General features: G+C 41.9%; 1 protein-coding gene across 2 annotated transcripts in view; it reads left to right on the forward strand.

The window, feature by feature from the left end:
• Positions 1-42: 42 nt before the first annotated feature.
• LRRIQ3 (leucine rich repeats and IQ motif containing 3) overlaps positions 43-17926 on the forward strand; it is a 49213-nt gene continuing 31329 nt past the window's right edge. Inside the window, exons 1-5 of one of the 2 annotated variants that reach the window (XM_084852226.1) lie at positions 71-135; positions 3856-4059; positions 7018-7314; positions 9690-10013; positions 14119-14252. In XM_084852226.1, the coding sequence (XP_084708352.1) occupies positions 7051-7314; positions 9690-10013; positions 14119-14252 (722 nt within the window). In that variant the 5' untranslated portion in view covers positions 71-135; positions 3856-4059; positions 7018-7050. Of the gene's footprint in view, positions 136-3855; positions 4060-7017; positions 7315-9689; positions 10014-14118; positions 14253-17926 lie in introns of both variants that reach the window. The other variant, XM_084852225.1, reaches the window with a different exon arrangement.

Consider the following 17926-nt stretch of genomic DNA (forward strand, 5'->3'; position numbering starts at 1 on the left):
CCGGCCCTGGCAGGCGTGGCCGAGGGAGTCGGTTGCCTGGGTAACCGTGCGGCGCGCAAGGCCGAGCGCCGGCTTGCCAGGAGGCTTCTCAAGGGAAGACGCGGGAGGGAAGGAGTGGGAAGTGGGAAGGAGCCGGTGAGTGGGGAGGAAGAAGAGACCTAGAGAGGGGAATGAGGAGGGACTGGTGGGCTGAGCCCCCGGGAGAGGGCGAAAGGCCTGTGGGGTTAGTCGCCCGTACGAATATTGGGAGGCCCAAGGCAGCGAGGCTGTTCCTTGCTGGGGATTATAGCTCATGGCGACGTTTCGCTGGAAGGGAAAGCAGCTGATGTGGAAAGGTGCTCGAACAGCCAACGGAAATCTCCCCTCTTCTGCGAGAAGCTAGGAAAGAGTGGGGCGGGGGAGGTGTACTCACGAAGCCCCCTGACCCTGGCACCACCAGCCGCAGCCTTTGCTGGGGTGGGTACGACACGCAAGCAAGAGAAGGAAGGCACCGGTCATCTCTTGCTCACTCTGCAAGCAGCAGTGTCACTCGCCATCTGGGCAGTGCAGCAGTATAGAGGGTTGGTATGGAGGGAGTAGTCACCCTGTTCCCTCACCTGCCTTCTCCCTTTGCATGTCAAGGTGGTAGTAGGGATTGGGCCTCGTGAGCCTAATCCTTCCCACTGCACCACCCAGTGAGAGGGTGAGTGAGCAGGCAGAAGTGGGCTCAGTCCATCCCACTTCACTGCTCAAAGAGAACAGGGAGAGCCTTCCAGATGGAGAGGGCAAGTGAGTGATCAGAGGCAGCGTCAACTATCACTTGTCCAGTATCTGCTACCAAGAGAAAGAAGGGAGGAACTGCTCCCTCTTCCCATTTGCCCTCTCACTGAGAGGATCACTGCAGCACCCAGAGTAAGAGTGTGGGTGAGAGAATGAGATGGTTGTTCTTTCTAGACCATTGCTCTGGTATATGTGCCCAGAGAGAAGGGTGATTGACCAGAGTGTCTAGGTACCATAGCACTATGCATGGCACAATCCCTCCTATCCTGGTGCCCTGAGAAACTGAGCATGTTAGCATGCTTTTTAAAAGCATGTTTAGTGTAATGTGTAGTTTGACCCTCAGTGTTAGATTCATGAAGTATAGCCTGAACAAATATGCAATAGCTAAGGAATATGGAATATTCTCCACATTCTACTGAGTAGATAGTTGCACATGGGAATAGCTAATGTGTGTACATGTATGATCAGGCCCATCTATATTATTTCCTTTCTTACTTAAATATATATGCTATCTTTCCTCCAAGGAGCACTACATGATTCTCTCCCTGCAGCTCACATTTTAACCACACATCAATTGAAGGCTTTAACCATAGGATGTCCAGTGTTATTTCATATTAATGAACTGGAAAGATTGTTTCCTACAGCCCAATCCTATGCATGTAACGTACAGTGCCAGGTTAATGGATTGTAGCTTCAGAATTTATTGTGTAGTCAGGCAGGTTACTTAGTACAGTTTCAGTACAAACAGTCCAGGTGTAAGAGACCTGCACAACTGCACCAGACCAGTTAATTACATTTATAGTGATTAGTGGTACAATTATGCCAATTGATTTTACAAAACAATGGTTATAAACAAAGTCAAAATTTCAAAACAGCTATATCAGTTATGCTCGTCAGTCTACAGAACCCCGGTGTGTTTCTGTTTCAACTCTATAAAGTCTTTGTCAGATACTCCTGTAGACATAACATGTTCAGTAACAAGTTGCAGTAACTGATAACACTGAAGAAGAAGAATTTCACTTCCTGAGTGTACAAATTCAGTGGTATACTGGTCAATGAAGGCAAAATAGTAGGGATGTACGAAAGTCACTTACCTTTTCGAAGGGTGACATTCGCGGTGTGGGGGAGGCGCTCCGTCCCTCCCCCCAAAATTCTCCGGCTGGCTCTGCTCTGCGGAGATTCCGCGGAGCCGCCGGCCAGGGCTGCCCGCCGCCGGACATCCGGCCTCTGGGCAACCTGCAGGGACGCAAATGGCGGCTGCCGTAGCCGCCGCCATTTGCGTCCCTGTATTTTGTCGTGATAGGCTATGTAGCCTAAATATTTACGTAGCCTATCATGGCAAAAAACAAAAAACAGCGGGCGCAAATGGTGGCGGCTACGGCGGTCGCCATTTGCGTTCCCTTTTTTTGGCTGTTTTAGCCTACGTAAATATTTAGCCTACGTAAATAGGCTAAAACGGCAAAAAAAAAAGGGAACACAAATGGCGGCCGCCGTAGCTGCCGCCACTTGCATTCCCTTAGTTAAGCCGTGATAGGCTACGTAAATACGTAACCTATCACGGCTTCCGCAGGGATGCAAATGGCGTCCCTCTGTTAGCCGTGATAGGCTACGTAAGTATTTATGTAGCCTATCACGGCTATATGGAAGAAGCGAATGGCGGCCGCACACGCGGCCGCCATTCGCAATGCAGCGCAGATGGCAGCAGGTAGGTGCTCCGTTCTGGGCCCATTTCGCGGGGCAGGGGGGCTGCGTTCTGCCACGGATTTCGGGGAGCCGAATGCACTGGCATTCAGCCTCACCAAGATCCATGGCAGAATTCTCTGACATCCCTACAAAATAGCCTCCTTTATTTGTGGGTTAAAAGTGAGGTAATCCCTCTGATTTTTTCCAGCTCACCCTTCCCAGGATGTGTAGATATTCTCAACATCAGCTGGGGCAGCATCTACTGTCTGTTTAGTGACTGGTCTTGAAAGTGTCTACACATTTTGGGAAGGGTGAACTGGAAAAAGTCAGATTTGAAACATAGAAATCTGCCTCACACCATATCAGACCATTGGTGCATCTAGCTCAGTAATGGCTATAGTGACTGGCAGCAGCTCTTCAGACTTTCTGATGGGTGTGTCTGCTAGCCCTGTCTGTGCTTTACTGCTAAGATGGGGACCTTCCCCATAATCTCACTGGAGGAGACAAAGGTTTGGGATGTTGAAAGAAAGTGACAACTGGGTGCTGGAGGGAGAGGCAGTTGGAAGGCAGAAACAAACAGGTAGGAAGTAGAGGTCAGACAAGGAGCTGGGATTGAGGTAAAGAACAGGTCCACCAACATCTGTTGCAGTCCACCAACATCTGGAGGGCCACATGTTCCCCACCCCTACTGCAAAGGAAGAAGTGATTTAAACCCAGAATTGAAAGGCCAACAGAGTCATTTCCAGTACTACTAATAAACCCAAGTGGTAAAATAGGGCAATCAGTCTCAAGTGCCATTCCTACTGCAGTGTGAGTGCCTGGAGGAGACTGCTTCCTCTGTGTGTCTTCTGAGATATTGTGATTGATGTTCCTGTTCTTGATCCTGTCAGCCAAAATAATTTCTGCCTGCTGTGGTATTTACTTAAGTCCAGAAAATATATGTGTCACTGTGGTAGTGATAGAGGTGGCAGTTTACTCAGTTACTGATGGACAACACTTATTTAAACTAGTTGTTCCTTTACAAATTTACCAGTGAACCATTGGCTTAACTTCTGTCCAGTAAATCAGGGGTCTCTTGCACTCTTCCATGAAGAGCCAGAGAAAAGAACTGCCAGGAGCTACATTCTGTCTGTCCTGTTTGTTCCCCTAAACTGGCATATATATTTTCATGTATTTGTAATCATGTTTAGTACTAGGATTGCAAAGCAAGTATATTGGTTAATTTCAACTGATGTAGCTTGCATTTTCTTAGAGGTGTGTTGTTGGATCCAGAGTGTGATATCAGCTAGGTGTGCAATCTTACTATTATTGAGGATAAATTCTTGATATATAAATGTGTGTGGAAATCTTTTTTCTATATGTTATGGCTGTTGACAGATATTTTTACTCCCTTCCTTTCTTTTTAATTTGAAGAATCAGATCAAATTTAGTCTTCAGGGGGTTATAAGAGTACAAAGTGCAAATGAAAGAAAATGAAGGTGTGATGCCCTCTGATATGGTCTACACAAATCCTGCAATAAAGGAAGTCTTAAAAGTAAGGCAGAAGGAATCTCATGAAAACGTCATGAAATGCCAGTCTTGGTCATAACAGAAAGACTCTTTTATCTACCCCTTAAAGTAAGGGCTGAAACTGTAGGTGCTGATGGTCTCCTTACTTCAAATATAGAAGTTATATATCTATCTATCTGTCTCAAATTTCTTCACTAATCCAGTCAATATTAATTTGACATCTCTTTAAACCGTGACAAAGCATACTGACATGAGGTGGGTCTATAAAAATTAATTTAAAATACAGCCTCATTTCATTTATCTCTTGCTCAGTTAAGGCTGGAGAAGTAATAAATTACTTTTCTGACAGATTTCCAGTGACTTGAGTGAGTTTTTGCTGGTGCAAAGTTGGGTAGGGTTACAGGTTATTCATTTATTTAACTGATTTGTACCTCACCTTTCTAATAAACAGCTGATAACTTTAGTTCAGTACTGTTTACTTTATGCAGCTCAGTTAAAATGAGGGCCAATTGAAGATTTCCCCATTATTTCTTAAAACATTAGATGTATTGCTTTCTGTTGATCTTCACAGAGTATTCATCACTTCTCTTACTTTACTGTTTTACCCATTCTGTGTGTACTGGCAGAAGGAGGGCAATTTTCTAGGGATGTCAGAGAATTCCGCCACGGATCTCGGTGAGGCCGAATGCCAGTGCATTCGGATCCCCGAACTCCATGGCGGAACGGCCTGCCCCCGCCCCCCCGCGGATCCCCCCTGGGACGAGACTTACCTGGGGCAGATCTTCCGGGCGGCAGCAGCTCCGGCAGTGGCTCCGGCGGTGGCTCCGGCAGCGGCGGCTGGTCTTCTGACTGGCTGCCGCCGCCACCATTTCCAGGCTTGTGTGTGTGTGTATGTGTGTGTGTGTGTGTGTGTGTGTGTGTATATATATATATATATATATATATATAAAAGACGTGATAGGCTACGTAAAGATTTACGTAGCCTATCATGGCTAGGTTTAAAAAAAAAAAAGGCGTTTAAAAAAAAAAAGCCCCCACCATCAACATAATCCGCGGAAAGGTAAGTCACTTTCTTACATCCCTACAATTTTCACCAATTTCACTCTCCACCTGTAGCCCCCCCCCCCCATTATGGAGGATCCCCCAACCTCTGGAGCAGATTTTCAGGGCACGCAAGGGGCTGCAGGGGAATGGGGAATTGGTGAATATTGCCTCTGGCTGCTTCCAGTAGTAGCATCCCATGAGTGAACTGCCTCTCCTCAACTGCTAATTCTTGTCTTCTTACACTTTTCCAGAAGATACTTCACCCTAGAATCCAGGTAGTTTTGTATGAAATTGATTATTTGCATCCCTTCCAATCTAGTTTTAGGCCCAGTTTTTGGATGGAAATAGCCTTGGTAGATGACTTATGCCAGGGAATGGATGTGGGGAGTGCAGCCCTATTAGTTCTCTTGGACCTCTCAACAACTTTCCATCAACCATGGTACCTTTCTGAGTATTTGGATAAGTTGGGCTTAGGAGGCACAGTATTGTCATGGCTCCAGTAGTTTTTGGAGGGGAGGTTTCGGAAGGTGGTGCTGAGACAGTTCTCTTTAGTCCTGGCCTTTGGCATGGAACCCTGAGGGCTGCAGGTTTCCATCTTGTACCACATGCTTTTGATCATCTATGTGAAACTGCTGGCAGAGTCATCTGGATGATTGAACTGCAATGCTAGTGATCTGCTGATGACATGCAGCTCTACCTCCATTTTCTACCTGCAAACCCTTTGGAAGCTGTTGAACTCTTGAACTGATGTCTGGAAACAGTTTTGGGATGGGCAAACAAGCTGAAGCTTAATCCAGGCAGGATGGAGGTTCTGTGGTAAGGAAACCAGCTGATCTAGGTGGAGGGGCGTAAGTGGTCCTGGATGGTGTTGTACTCCCCTTGAAGGCCACGTTTGCAATTTGGGGGTTCTTGTGGACTTGGCACTGTCTATGGAAGTACAGATGTAGTATCTTTTGTTAGCATAGCCTGGTATGCCAGTTGCAACCCTACCAAAAGAAAGCAGACCTAGCCTTAGTCATGCATGCACTAGTTGCATCCAGACTAGAATACTGTAATGTGTTCTAAATGGGGCTGCCTTTGAAGATGACGTGGAAACTTCAGTTGGTGCAGAATGTGGCCACTTGTGTGCTTGTTGGTGCCAGATGGTCAGAATATATTGCACCGATTCTGTACAGTTGCGCTGGTTACCAGTGCATTTCTAAGCCCAATTCAAAGTGCTGGTTTTTATTTTAAAGCCCTAAACAGCCAGGGGCCAGGTTATTTCAAGGATCACCTGCACCCATATGAACCTGCCTCTGCTTTAAGATCAGAGGCTCTACTCGTTGGCCCACCTTTAAGATAAGTTACATTGGGAAGGATAGGGCCTTCTCATTCGGAGGCCCAATCCTCTCAAGGGTTATGTGGCTGGCCCCCACAGTTGCAGTATTTTAAAAGTCTTTGAAACACCACCTGTTTCACTTGGCTTCTAATTGATGATTTTTCTTATTTATCATGATACTGTTTTATTGATAATGTATAGCTGTGGCTCTGAAAATTGTTTTTATACTGGCTGGATTATATTTTACTATATTGCTGGGTTTTTGTATTTTTAATGTTAAAGTTTTTTTATAACGTATTTTTATGCTTGTATTGTTTGCTGCCTTGGGGGGCTTGTATATACTTAAATCAATCAAACAATCAAATACAGTTCAATTTGTATTTCACGTATTCACGTATTTGCATATGTGCATTCCAGATTCTAAGTATGCTGTATCTGTCTCAGTTTGTGGTGGCTATAGAACCTACCTTAATGTTCTCTGTTCTCCTGATAACATGCAAAAATGGCAGGTTTTTTTTTTTTTACTTGTTTTCAAATGCACTGTTAGCTTTTTTCCTCCTTCCAGTCTTCCCTGTTGTGACTAGTCTTTTTATAGAGCAGGGGGTGTTGTAACAAACAGTTGGATATTTACTTAGGGTATTTGAAGTTTTTCTTATGGAAGTTGAATAAATGTAACCTACTGTGTAATCCTTTTTGCCCCTTAGATCTCTGATGGATAAACTGTAAAAGGGATAACCATGGAGGAGGAATTTTCAGAATACCTTGTCTCGGCTTCTGAAAAATTGCTGCTTGAATATGGACAAACTGCTGATCCAAATGATGCAAAGAAGCAGCAAGATCTTGTTATGGTTAGGCTACATGCACAGTATTTAAATGATATACGAAACATGCATTATTGTGTTTCACTTAAAACATGTGATTTGTCTGGTAATTTCCTTACAAATATTGATGCACTTGAATGTTGTACGAACTTAATTAAACTGGATCTCCATGGTAATCAGGTGAGCAACAGGAGCTTTAAAAGATAACCATTAAAAAGTGTAATTCGGTGAAATAAACTGATTTATGCATTTGTGCCAGTAAACTGTTGATTCAAACTGTAGTAAGTATACAAAAATTTAGTATTTTTGATACTAACAGTTGTGTGTGTTACAGTTAGAAAAGGGTAACTTAGCATCTTATGGCCGTTGTTACAATAGAAATGCAGTCTTTTCAGTATTGTTAAAATTTTATTTCTAGATGTACATATGTATAAGATTAGCTGGCTAAAGCTGAAATAAGCTGAAATATTTTTCCTCTATCTCTAAGTCATATCTTGAAATGTTGTTATTTGGGCTCCTGCCTGCCCTGCCCCGCCCCCCAGCAACTTTTTTATGGCAGCTGAAAAAATCTGTTCAGATTTCCTTTCACTTACAGTCAGGGCCAGAAATATTGGAACAAGGATAACTGTTTTGGCAGTTGGCCTCTGTACATCACCACATTGAAGCTGAAAGGAAACACACCCAGAGCCAGAGGGGAACGAAGTCAGGACTTTCAGCTGTAATTCAAGGAGTTTGGCAAAAGAGGGGCACTAACCATTCAGGAAGTACAGCCAGTGGCATACACACACACATTGTTGGTGGCTCATAAGTAATGGAACGAATGGCTGACAAGCAGCTACATGGCCAGGTGTGGCCTGTTTTCTGAGTACCCCATGACCAATCAAGCCAATAAAAGGCCTGGAGGTGGTTCTGAGTGTTACATTTGCATTTGGTAGCTGTTCACTGGAACTCCCAACATGAGGTCCAAAGAGGTGTCCATGCGAGTGAAGGAGGCCATCATTAGGCTGAAGAACAGACAGGCCAGCAAACACCTAAAAAGCCCGCCCAGTTCTGGAATAAGATTCCAGTTAATCTTGGTTTCATCAGTCCAAAGAAACTTATTCTAGAACTGGGCAGGCTTTTTTAGGTGTTTGCTGGCAAAGGCTAATCTGGCCTTTCGGTTCTTGAGCATTACCAATGGCTTGCACCTTGTTGTTCATAAGGCCATCTCTTGACTGTAGATGTTGACAATGACATGCCTACCTCCGCAAGAGTGTTCTTGACCTGGCTAGATGTTGTGAAATGGTTCCTCTTCACCATGAGCAGAATTCTGCGGTCATCTACTTTAGTTGTCTTCCGTGGTCTCCCAGGCCTTTTGCTGTTGCTGAGCTTGCCAGTTAATTTCTTTTTCAGGATGTTCCAAACTGCTGTATTGGCCACTCCCACTGTTTTTGCTATCTCTCTGATGGGTTTATTTTATTTCCTCAACCTAATGATGGCCTCCTTCACTCGCATGGACTTCTCTTTGGACCTCATGTTGGGAGTTCCAGTGAACAGCTACCAAATGCAAATATAACACTCAGAACCACCTCCAGGCCTTTTATCTGCTTGATTGGTCATGGGGTACCCAGGAAACAGGCTACACCTGGCCATGCAGCTGCTTGTCAGCCATTCGTTCCATTACTTATGAGACACCAACGATGGGTGTGTGTGTATGCCACTGGCTGTACTTCCTGAATGGTTAGTGCCCTACTTTTGTCAAACTCCTTGAATTACAACTGAAAGTCTTGACTTCGCTCCCATCTGGGTGTGTTTCCTTTCAGCTTCAATGTGGTGGTGTATGGAGGCCAACTGCCAAAACAGTTATTCTTGTTCCAATATTTCTGCCCTGACTGTAGGTCCTTGAAGGGAGTTTAGATGTGCTACAATGACAAGAATGATTAGATTAAAAATATTTTAGATGTATTAGCCTACACCTTACAAATAAATTAGATTGTACTGTATAATTGCAGGCGCTTCTGTGTTACATAGCTCTAATTTTCACCCATTGCCTAGTAATTTGTAATAAATGAAGTCCATGAATAAGAATAAGGTCTTCCCCACTTTCCAGCTCTTTGGACTGCACGAAATACTGCCGCAGGGGGTCCCACTACTTTAAGAATGCCAAAATATACAGACGCTCATGCACATTTGCAAGTTCCCTATATTTCCTTTGGGATTCTCCAGTGATTTTAGCCATGCAGTCTTATACAGGATTGTTAAGCTTTATATTGTACAGGCTTTATATTAAGCTGTTGTGGTGAATTTCTCCCTTTATTCAGAAATGCTCACTCTAAGTATTATTCAGTGAAGTATTTTACATTGGATACGTAATATACAGAAGAGCATATTGGCTAGGGTTTTTCCTCTTTCTTGGTTTGAGGAGGCAACTGTAGTTAGTACTGAATTATAATGATGGGCCAAATTTAATGTTTGTATTGTGTAAAGAATTACTTACGCTGCATTTTAATTAATATTCTGAAATATTATATTTACTAAATAAGTCTCCTGCCCCATGTGTTTCAATACTATTTCAGCTAGAAGAGCTTCCAGGCCCAATGTTTTGGGGAAACATGGCTGACCTAAGTCTACTGTATCTTCATGATAATGGAATTTCAACACTGGAAAATGTGCATTCATTATCTTTCTGCCCTAATCTGATTGCACTCACCTTGTTCAATACTCCACTGTGCCTGAAAATAGCCTATAGGCATATTGTTGTTAACAGTATTTTTTCACTGAAGGCGCTGGACTACTATGTCATTTCTGATGAGGAAATAATGGAGAACTGGAGGCTTCCTGAAAAATATAAACCATTTACTCTTAGCTTTTTTGTTGATTTTTGCCCTCTTTCTGCAAAGGTAAGCAAATTCAATAGCCTAATTTTATTACGCATGTCTTCATAGGAATATTAAGCTTCAAGTATATTGTAATAATCTGTAGCCCTTAGCAGTGATCCTGCCAATACATTTTTGCATTCAGAATTTAGTACCTGTACCTGTTCTTTCTCTTGAGAGAGAGACTTGGGCATGCAGTTTGTGAGATGTTGATGTTTCGAGTTTGCTTCTCTTAGAAGAAAACAAACCCTCTGTGCAAATATTCATTAATTGTGGCAAGTATATCACTGTATATGGTTTGCAAGTGAAATTATTGCTCATCAGACATCCCCCAAATTAATGAATATTTTCAATAGAATTTAAAGAATTTAATTGTTCATAATCAGTGAAAGCATTTAGAGTTGGATGGAGAAATAATAGTTTTACAGGTGAAATCCGAATTCTTGTCTGTGTTTAACCATATAATTATAGTTCATTCTTTGGTGCAATTAAATGTTCTGAATATAACAAATATTGCCCTCTCCGTTGAAGCCATTTTGTATACAAATTAAATGTACTTAGAGCAATGCTCTTTGAATTGTGAGATTTGTATCTAGACAAGTGATCTTCACTGTTTTCCACGGTGGGGCCACTTGAGCTCCAGGAACTGCCACTGAGGCCACTTAGGAGCCTTTTCCCTCCCCCTGACTCAAACAGTAACACTGTGTCAGACTGGGCCGGAGGCCTTTTGTGGCCCTTTTTCCCCATCTCTCTCTATGTTGTCCAAGCAAGGCTTCATTGGTCATTCACCAGGCTGACAAATTCCAACAGGCTCACTTGGTCCTTGGATTGGGATGGATCTTTTTCTCATCACTCGGAGAGTGCTCTGCTTGACTCAGTGCTTCAAAGTTTCCTAGAGCAATTCCGTGTTGCTCTCTCTCTCTTACCTGGAAATTCACTTTCCCTTCCACCTCCACTGGCTGTGTAGTGCACTGCAGCAGCTAGCCAGTCACATTGCTCTTTGCCTCTTGGGCTCCTCTCAACCACACCTGCATTCTCCTCCCACCCACCTTACAGCTAAGGAGTGGCAGGTCTCCTGATTCCCCATCTCCAAAGCCTCCTCTACTAGCCCAAATCATAGAAGCCAGCCCACCACTAAAGCAAACAGCAAAGTAAAGCTAGAGAGCCCCTGCTGAAAATGAGCAGCTACAGCAAAGAGAGAGAGAGAGAGAGAGAGTCAAATAACTGCACTTGAGGTGATTGGGAGCCACTAGCGGCCCTCGGGTGTTGCAGTGAAGAACACTGATTTAGGCTATAGTAGATAGCCCACAATGCTCTTAAGGCTCATTCAAATCTGGGTATTTATACCTGAGTATAAAAGGTCAAGTTTAAATGAGCCCTTAGAGTAGTCTTCTCTTAATGTTTTGATTTACAACTCCCATCATCCCTGACCATTAGCCATACTGGCTGGAGTTGCTGGGAATTATAGTCAAAAACATCTGGAGGTACCCAGGCTGGGAAAGGCTGCCTTGGACCCAATTAGAAAAAAAGAAAGAGAAAGGTTTACAATGTAACCCTATAATGTCTACTCATGAGTAAGCCCCACAAAATTCCATAAGCAAGCCCCATTGGGGGTGTACTGGTAGGTAAGTATGTATAGGATTTCAGCCTTATAGCACAAACCTAAGCGGGGTTCGGGGAGGTGCGTAGTGGCAGATCTTCCACCACTACCAAAGTCCTGCTGGCTTGCTCCGGCCAGGGTGAGAAATGGGGGGACATTAGTTATGCCATCTACAAGCTGGTGAACCTTTTCCACAAATGAAGGAATGCAGAAGTTTCAGGGCCTACCATTGGTGGGAATATTGTGTAATTGGGGCCTCTGGGTGGATATGCCCACTGAGAGAGCTCCTCCCTGCCAGTGGAGAGGCACCTCTGCCCCCTGGACAGCTGTTTTGACAGCTATTGCTCTACAAGAAACAAATTAGACAAATGCATTTTAGCTTTAAGGTTTACCAAAAGAATGAATCCTTACTGTAAATATAAGTAACATTTAAAAGAGTAAACTCATTTTCCTTTCCTTGTAAACAACACTTACACTTCCTCGTAAATACTCATAGATACTTTATTGAAAAAATATTACTGTTTTTAATTGTTCTTTGTAAGTTGATAATAGCTCTGGGTTATTACCGTACTATCTCATGTTCAGAAAGCTTAAGTGAGTTTGCCACACTTGAAATGATTAACATTTCTGTAATAGGTGAGATACGTAGTCTTGCAGATAAACTTTACCTATTTTCTATGAGAAGAAGAATACTGACTCACCTTAGTTGCTGGCTAGGAATAATTCCCCAGCCCAATTTCAGTAAACCTGGTACGAAGTTTTATTCTGTTTTGTAGTGTGCTTCTGGTAAAAATGGGGTATATTCCTGACAGTTTTGCTAATAAAGCAGCATTTACTTACTGTATTTAGACATTTTAAACTGACATGTTCCTTAAGCTCCAAGAAGGGACAACAGTAATTTTAAAAGATAATGTTTGAACTCTGATATTTAATATACTCTGAAAGTACACGTGTTTTTCAAAGAAGTCCCATTGTATCGTCATTCACTAAACACTTGTTCAGACAAAAGATATTGTACTTCTGGAAGAAGAAAATTCCCGAATGGGAAGCATTCATGGAGATGCTTCTTTGCGTGTCCTCACCTTTCATACTTGCTGTGCAGAATACACTTTCAAGAGATTGCATTTTGCTAACCATAAGTAGTATGTCTCAAGGTTTAAAAAATATGAATAAGAGTTAATAGGTTCAAATCAGAAAGAATTCTGATGAAATATGCTCTTAGTTAGCATTAAGATCCAGGTGCAGCAATAGTATCACCCTATGTGACCAGCTGTAGCCATATCCTATTAGTAGCACTCCCTCCAGGTCAGAGAGTAGTCATTAAACATAAAGGAGGAGCTCCAGCTCATAATCTGTATCATAGACTGGAGAATAGGGGCAGTCAGAGATAGTCCTTCAGTGCCCCAGGTCAACCTTGGGAAACATACAACTTGTTCTGATAGATTCCTAGGTATATCTGAGTCCTTACTGGGCCTGAGTACCCTGTCCAGATTCCAACTTCTTCCTGAGAGGAGTGGAGAGTTTTACAGAGGAAGACCTCTGCCCTGGATCCTAGCACTCCATCACCTCTGTTTTGGTTCCTGTTGGATGCAGTGGCTTCCTTGGCCAGTAGAGAGGGGAACATGAGGCCCTTGGTGGGCAGGGTGCTTCAGGGATTACCCTGGGGAAATCCAGCTCAGAGGTTACTGGCTGTTGGGTTTGGTCTCTGTACGGCCTGGGTCCAGTAACTTCACAGCTTGCACTACTGGCCTTACTGACCTGACTATTTCTTTATGAGTGTCCAGGTTGCTGCTTGTGGTGGGATAATGACAGCCATTATCATACACTTGAGTAAGGCCAGAACACGTTGACATGGAGTCTGAAGAGAAAAGGGTGAGCTGGGAGCCATCCACCTATCTCACTCCAAATTTTGGCACATTCTTACTTAGATTCATTGCCCATGTTGAACAAGATGAGAGATAAAAGTATGGATCCTTGCATGTCCTCCTCAAGGGAATACTACAGAGTCTGTGATCAGCTATAACTCATTGGGCCCTCACAGATATTACATTTGCCAACTGAGATGCTGCTGCAAATAGCATCTCTGGCCAATTTGTCATCCCTGTTGTACAATTTAGCAGCATTAACTTCGACAGCAAGTGTCATACTGTGGGTATCCTTGTCACTGGTCTGCTTTCCTTATGGCTACTGGTGAAGGAAGGGATACTTACAATGTGATGGAACTGCTGAATGTTACAGGAATGGTGTGGAGAACTCACCACAAGGGAAGAATGCTATTAATGTATTTTAATGCTAAATGGAATAACTGCAGAGTGTAAGGGAATTTATGAATTCTATGAGGCTCAAATAACTCCACCCCCTACCAAAATATACCAAGGTCATTTACTGGCCAAAACCAATAGGGCAATCTCTGGTCCAGATACCTCATCCAAAGTAATTGCTTTCAAACATATCCTTAGAAAAATACGTGTTTTAAGGCACAATATATTTCAATGCATATTTATAGAACATTCTCATTTTTTGTTGTAGGAACCTATGTTTAAGGAAGAAATGAAAATGGTAAGAGAGATAATTTCCAAGATCAATTATGTTCTAGCTCATCATTCGCCAGTCCTGATTATTCAGAAATGGATAAGAGGATATTTAATTAGAAAAATATTGTGGTAAGTATATTTTTACTTAATTTTAATCAGGAGATGTTTTCATGCAGACCAGAGTATCCAAATTAAGTTGCCTTGTCAAACATCTCACTAAACACATATAAATATGTCTGTAATGCAGCAAAGCATGTTACAAGCTTTCTTAAAATTAATGTTTGGACATTGTTATATGTTGGGACAGTTTAATTTAGAAAATATTGTATATAGGGAAACTGTTCAGCAGTTTTTACTAGAATGGCTCATAAGCGAAGGGCTTAATTGGTGCTTCTTCCATCTATTGAGCACTTCTGCTGTCATGTACTATTTCAGTATTGTAGGAAAAAGAATCTGCAATCCACATCCCATTAATAGTCTGTGGCAAAGCACATACTGATTTTAATAGTTCCGGATTGTATCTAGCACATCTATAAGGTTACACCAATTAAAATTGGCTGCCACTCTGATTCTAAACATTTGCCCCAGCGTTCTTGCTGTGATATGAAAGTGATGTCTATATACTGGTGCACGGTTAGAGTTTCTGACTCTGCTGGAAAACCAGTTAGTACAACAAACTATTCAAAGCCCTTGTTGGACTAACATACTTGGTTGGCTTCAAGTATTAAGATTGGATCAGTCAGTGTATAAACTTATCTGTATTTTGTAAACTGGAAAAACATTGTACAGAATTATTGGCTGTAAACATTTATTTCAGTGTATAATGATACGAAATGAATCCATATTCATACAGAGCTGCCTATGTGCCTCTACAACAGATATTGGCCCACCAATAATATCAAAGCTAAAAATACAAAAAATATTTTAAGAAGTGTGTTGTAAAATATTGCTATCTCTACTTGTTTAGATAGCAATATTTTATTGCTATCAAAAAATAATGTACTAAAAATAAGAATTTTGGGGTTTTTCTTTCTTATGTTCAAAGCAAACAAGGCAAAAGTATACTCATTCTCACATACACTTGTTCATTTTTTCTTTTGGCTTATGCAGTCTGCCTTGAAATTATTATCTTGCAAGCTAGTTCTACAACTGTTGTGCATTTTGAAGCGGCTACAAATTGAAATCTAAATAGCATTGTAATGACTAGATTAATGTCCACCATGTATATGCTTTTTGTGTTGTTTTTTAAAAAGGAAAATAATACAAAGTCATAAGAATATTTTACATGTGGAGTGCTTGGATGACAAATAATTACAGATGATAAGTATAGTCAAGAACTTACATATGACAACTAAATGATAAGCATCTCTGTTTCACTGGAAACAAATAATTATACTTGGTCTGCCTGGTTCTAAACCTGTCAATTTTATGAACTTGTAACTTTCAGGAATATCTTTTGGCAGATAGCATTATAAATGTTAGTATTTTTATTAATGGTATTTCAGGTGTGTGGGAGAAACTGCTGGCATGCCACAGTGATAATTTCAAATTTTCTTAGTACTGGGTCTTGGGAGCCAACAGGAGAATTGGTATAGCATAGTGGCTATTGTGACTGAGATATCAATTAGGTAGTCCCCAGTTCAAATATTACTTTTCCACGAATTCACTCAGTGATCTTAGGCAGTGATGTGGGGTAGAAAATTTTCCAAAATGGCCAATTTCCCAGTGCTTTGTTTTTCTGTAGAAAATTTTCCGTTTCATAAGTTCATTAATAAAAATGAATGTATGCTAATTGCAAATACAGTATTAGGCATGCTTGGCAGTTTCAAAGTTTTTCAGATTATTATCCTTAGCAAGTATGTGAGAGAATACATACTGAAATTAGGGATGTACGAAAGTCACTTACCTTTTCGAAGAGTGACATTTACGGTGGGGGGGAGGCGCTTCGTCCCTCCCCCCGAAATTCTCCCCGGCCGGCTCTGCTCCACAGTGACTCCACGGAGCTGCCAGCCGGGGCCGCCCGCAGCCGGACATCCGGCTGCTGGGCTGCACAGGGACACAAATGGTGGCCGCCGGAGCTGCTGCCATTTGTGTCCCTGTATTTTGCTGTGATAGGCTACGTATATATTTATGTAGCCTATCACGGCGAAAATAAGGGAATGCAAATGGTGGTGGCTACGGCGGCCGCCATTTATGTTCCTGTTTTTTGCTGTGATAGGCTACGTAAATATTTACATAGACTATTATGGCAAAAGACAGGGGCGCAAATGGTGGCCACTACACCATTTGCGTCCTTGTCTTTTGCCGTGATAGGCTACGTAAATATTTACGTAGCCTATCGTGGCAAAAAAAGGGAACGCAAATGGCGGCGGCTATGATGGCCACCATTTGTGTTCCCTTTTTTTGCCATGATAGGCTACGTAAATATTTACGTAGCCTATCATGGCCTCCGCAGGGACGCAAATGGCGTCCCTGCATTAGCCATGATAGGCTACATAATTATTTACGTAGCCTATCACGGCTATAATGAAGAAGCGAATGGGACATCAGGAAATTTTTGGATGCAAACTGAAAATTTTCCGATGAAAATGACATTTTGCAAATTAACCTAGTTGTCATTGGAAAATGTTCCAATTCAGCATTTTCTGGAAAACCCACGTCACTTTTGAGTGACCTTTGGTAAGCCGCTTAATCGGTAATGCATCTCACAGGATTGTTGTGAGGATTACAACTAGGTATTGCACATGAAGTGCTTTGAACACTTGAGAAAGTGCCCCTAATCCTATCATAATACCTACTTGGCTCAATAACTTGGCATGTGACACACAGAAGAGATTCTTCAGGACATAATGTTCTGAGCTGAGGAAGTTGTTAAGATTAGTTGGTTGATAGCTATAAATGTATTGTTAGGAGCCTAGAGGAGCAAGAGGATGATAGACCTGGTAGTGTCTTCACTGAGTGTCTTCACTTAAGCATACTAGGTATCCTGTTTTCTACATAGCTTCCAATTATATGTTATGAGCTGTTACAGATTCTGACTCCAGAACAAGTATTGTTGCTGCTACCAGAAGTAATTTTTAGAAGTAGATACTCTGGAAACCTAAGTATGCAGGAGTTTATTAACTTTGATTTGACCTTCAAATTATTCTATTTGGAACTGTCTGGATGGAAAAATGCTATAGCCCTTCTAAAACATTTTGGATATCTAACAGGAATTGATTTTTGTAATATATCCCTGATGTTAAGAACACAAGCGTGACCGATACATTTCTTTTTTAGTTTCTACTTTCTGTCATCTCTGAGGTGCTGCTGAAGTAGTAGCACCTCTTGGTGTTTTATTCTTCTAGGTTGAAAGACATACTTTTGAACCTTGAAAATTTGCTCAGTATACGGTAACTTAACATACCGTTATTCTCACGGTTTCCTAAAACTGGGTGATATCTTAAGACAGCAATCCTATACACATTTACTTGGGAGTAAGTCCCATTTGAACTCAAACAGACTTCTAAGTAGACATGAATAGGATTGTGTTGTAAATGTCTTCGTGGAGTGTTGTGATAACAGCATACATTAAACAAGTGGATAAACAGTTATTGCAAATACTTGGACTGTGTTGCTGAAAAAAAATGATTGTTTTGGAATATGAAAAGCTCTGAAGATTTTAGGCCCATCATAGAGAGTTCATTTCTTCTAATTATCACAAGCATCCCGTTTTATAACCTCTAATTAATGAAAATATGCTGTCATTCAGATGTTTGCATGAATGTGATATTAGGTGTGATGAAATATATATAGGACATTGC

This window comes from Heloderma suspectum, chromosome 4 (genome assembly GCF_057233095.1).
Source record: "Heloderma suspectum isolate Gila_16-S chromosome 4, 16-S_ref, whole genome shotgun sequence".
NCBI lineage: Eukaryota > Metazoa > Chordata > Lepidosauria > Squamata > Helodermatidae > Heloderma > Heloderma suspectum.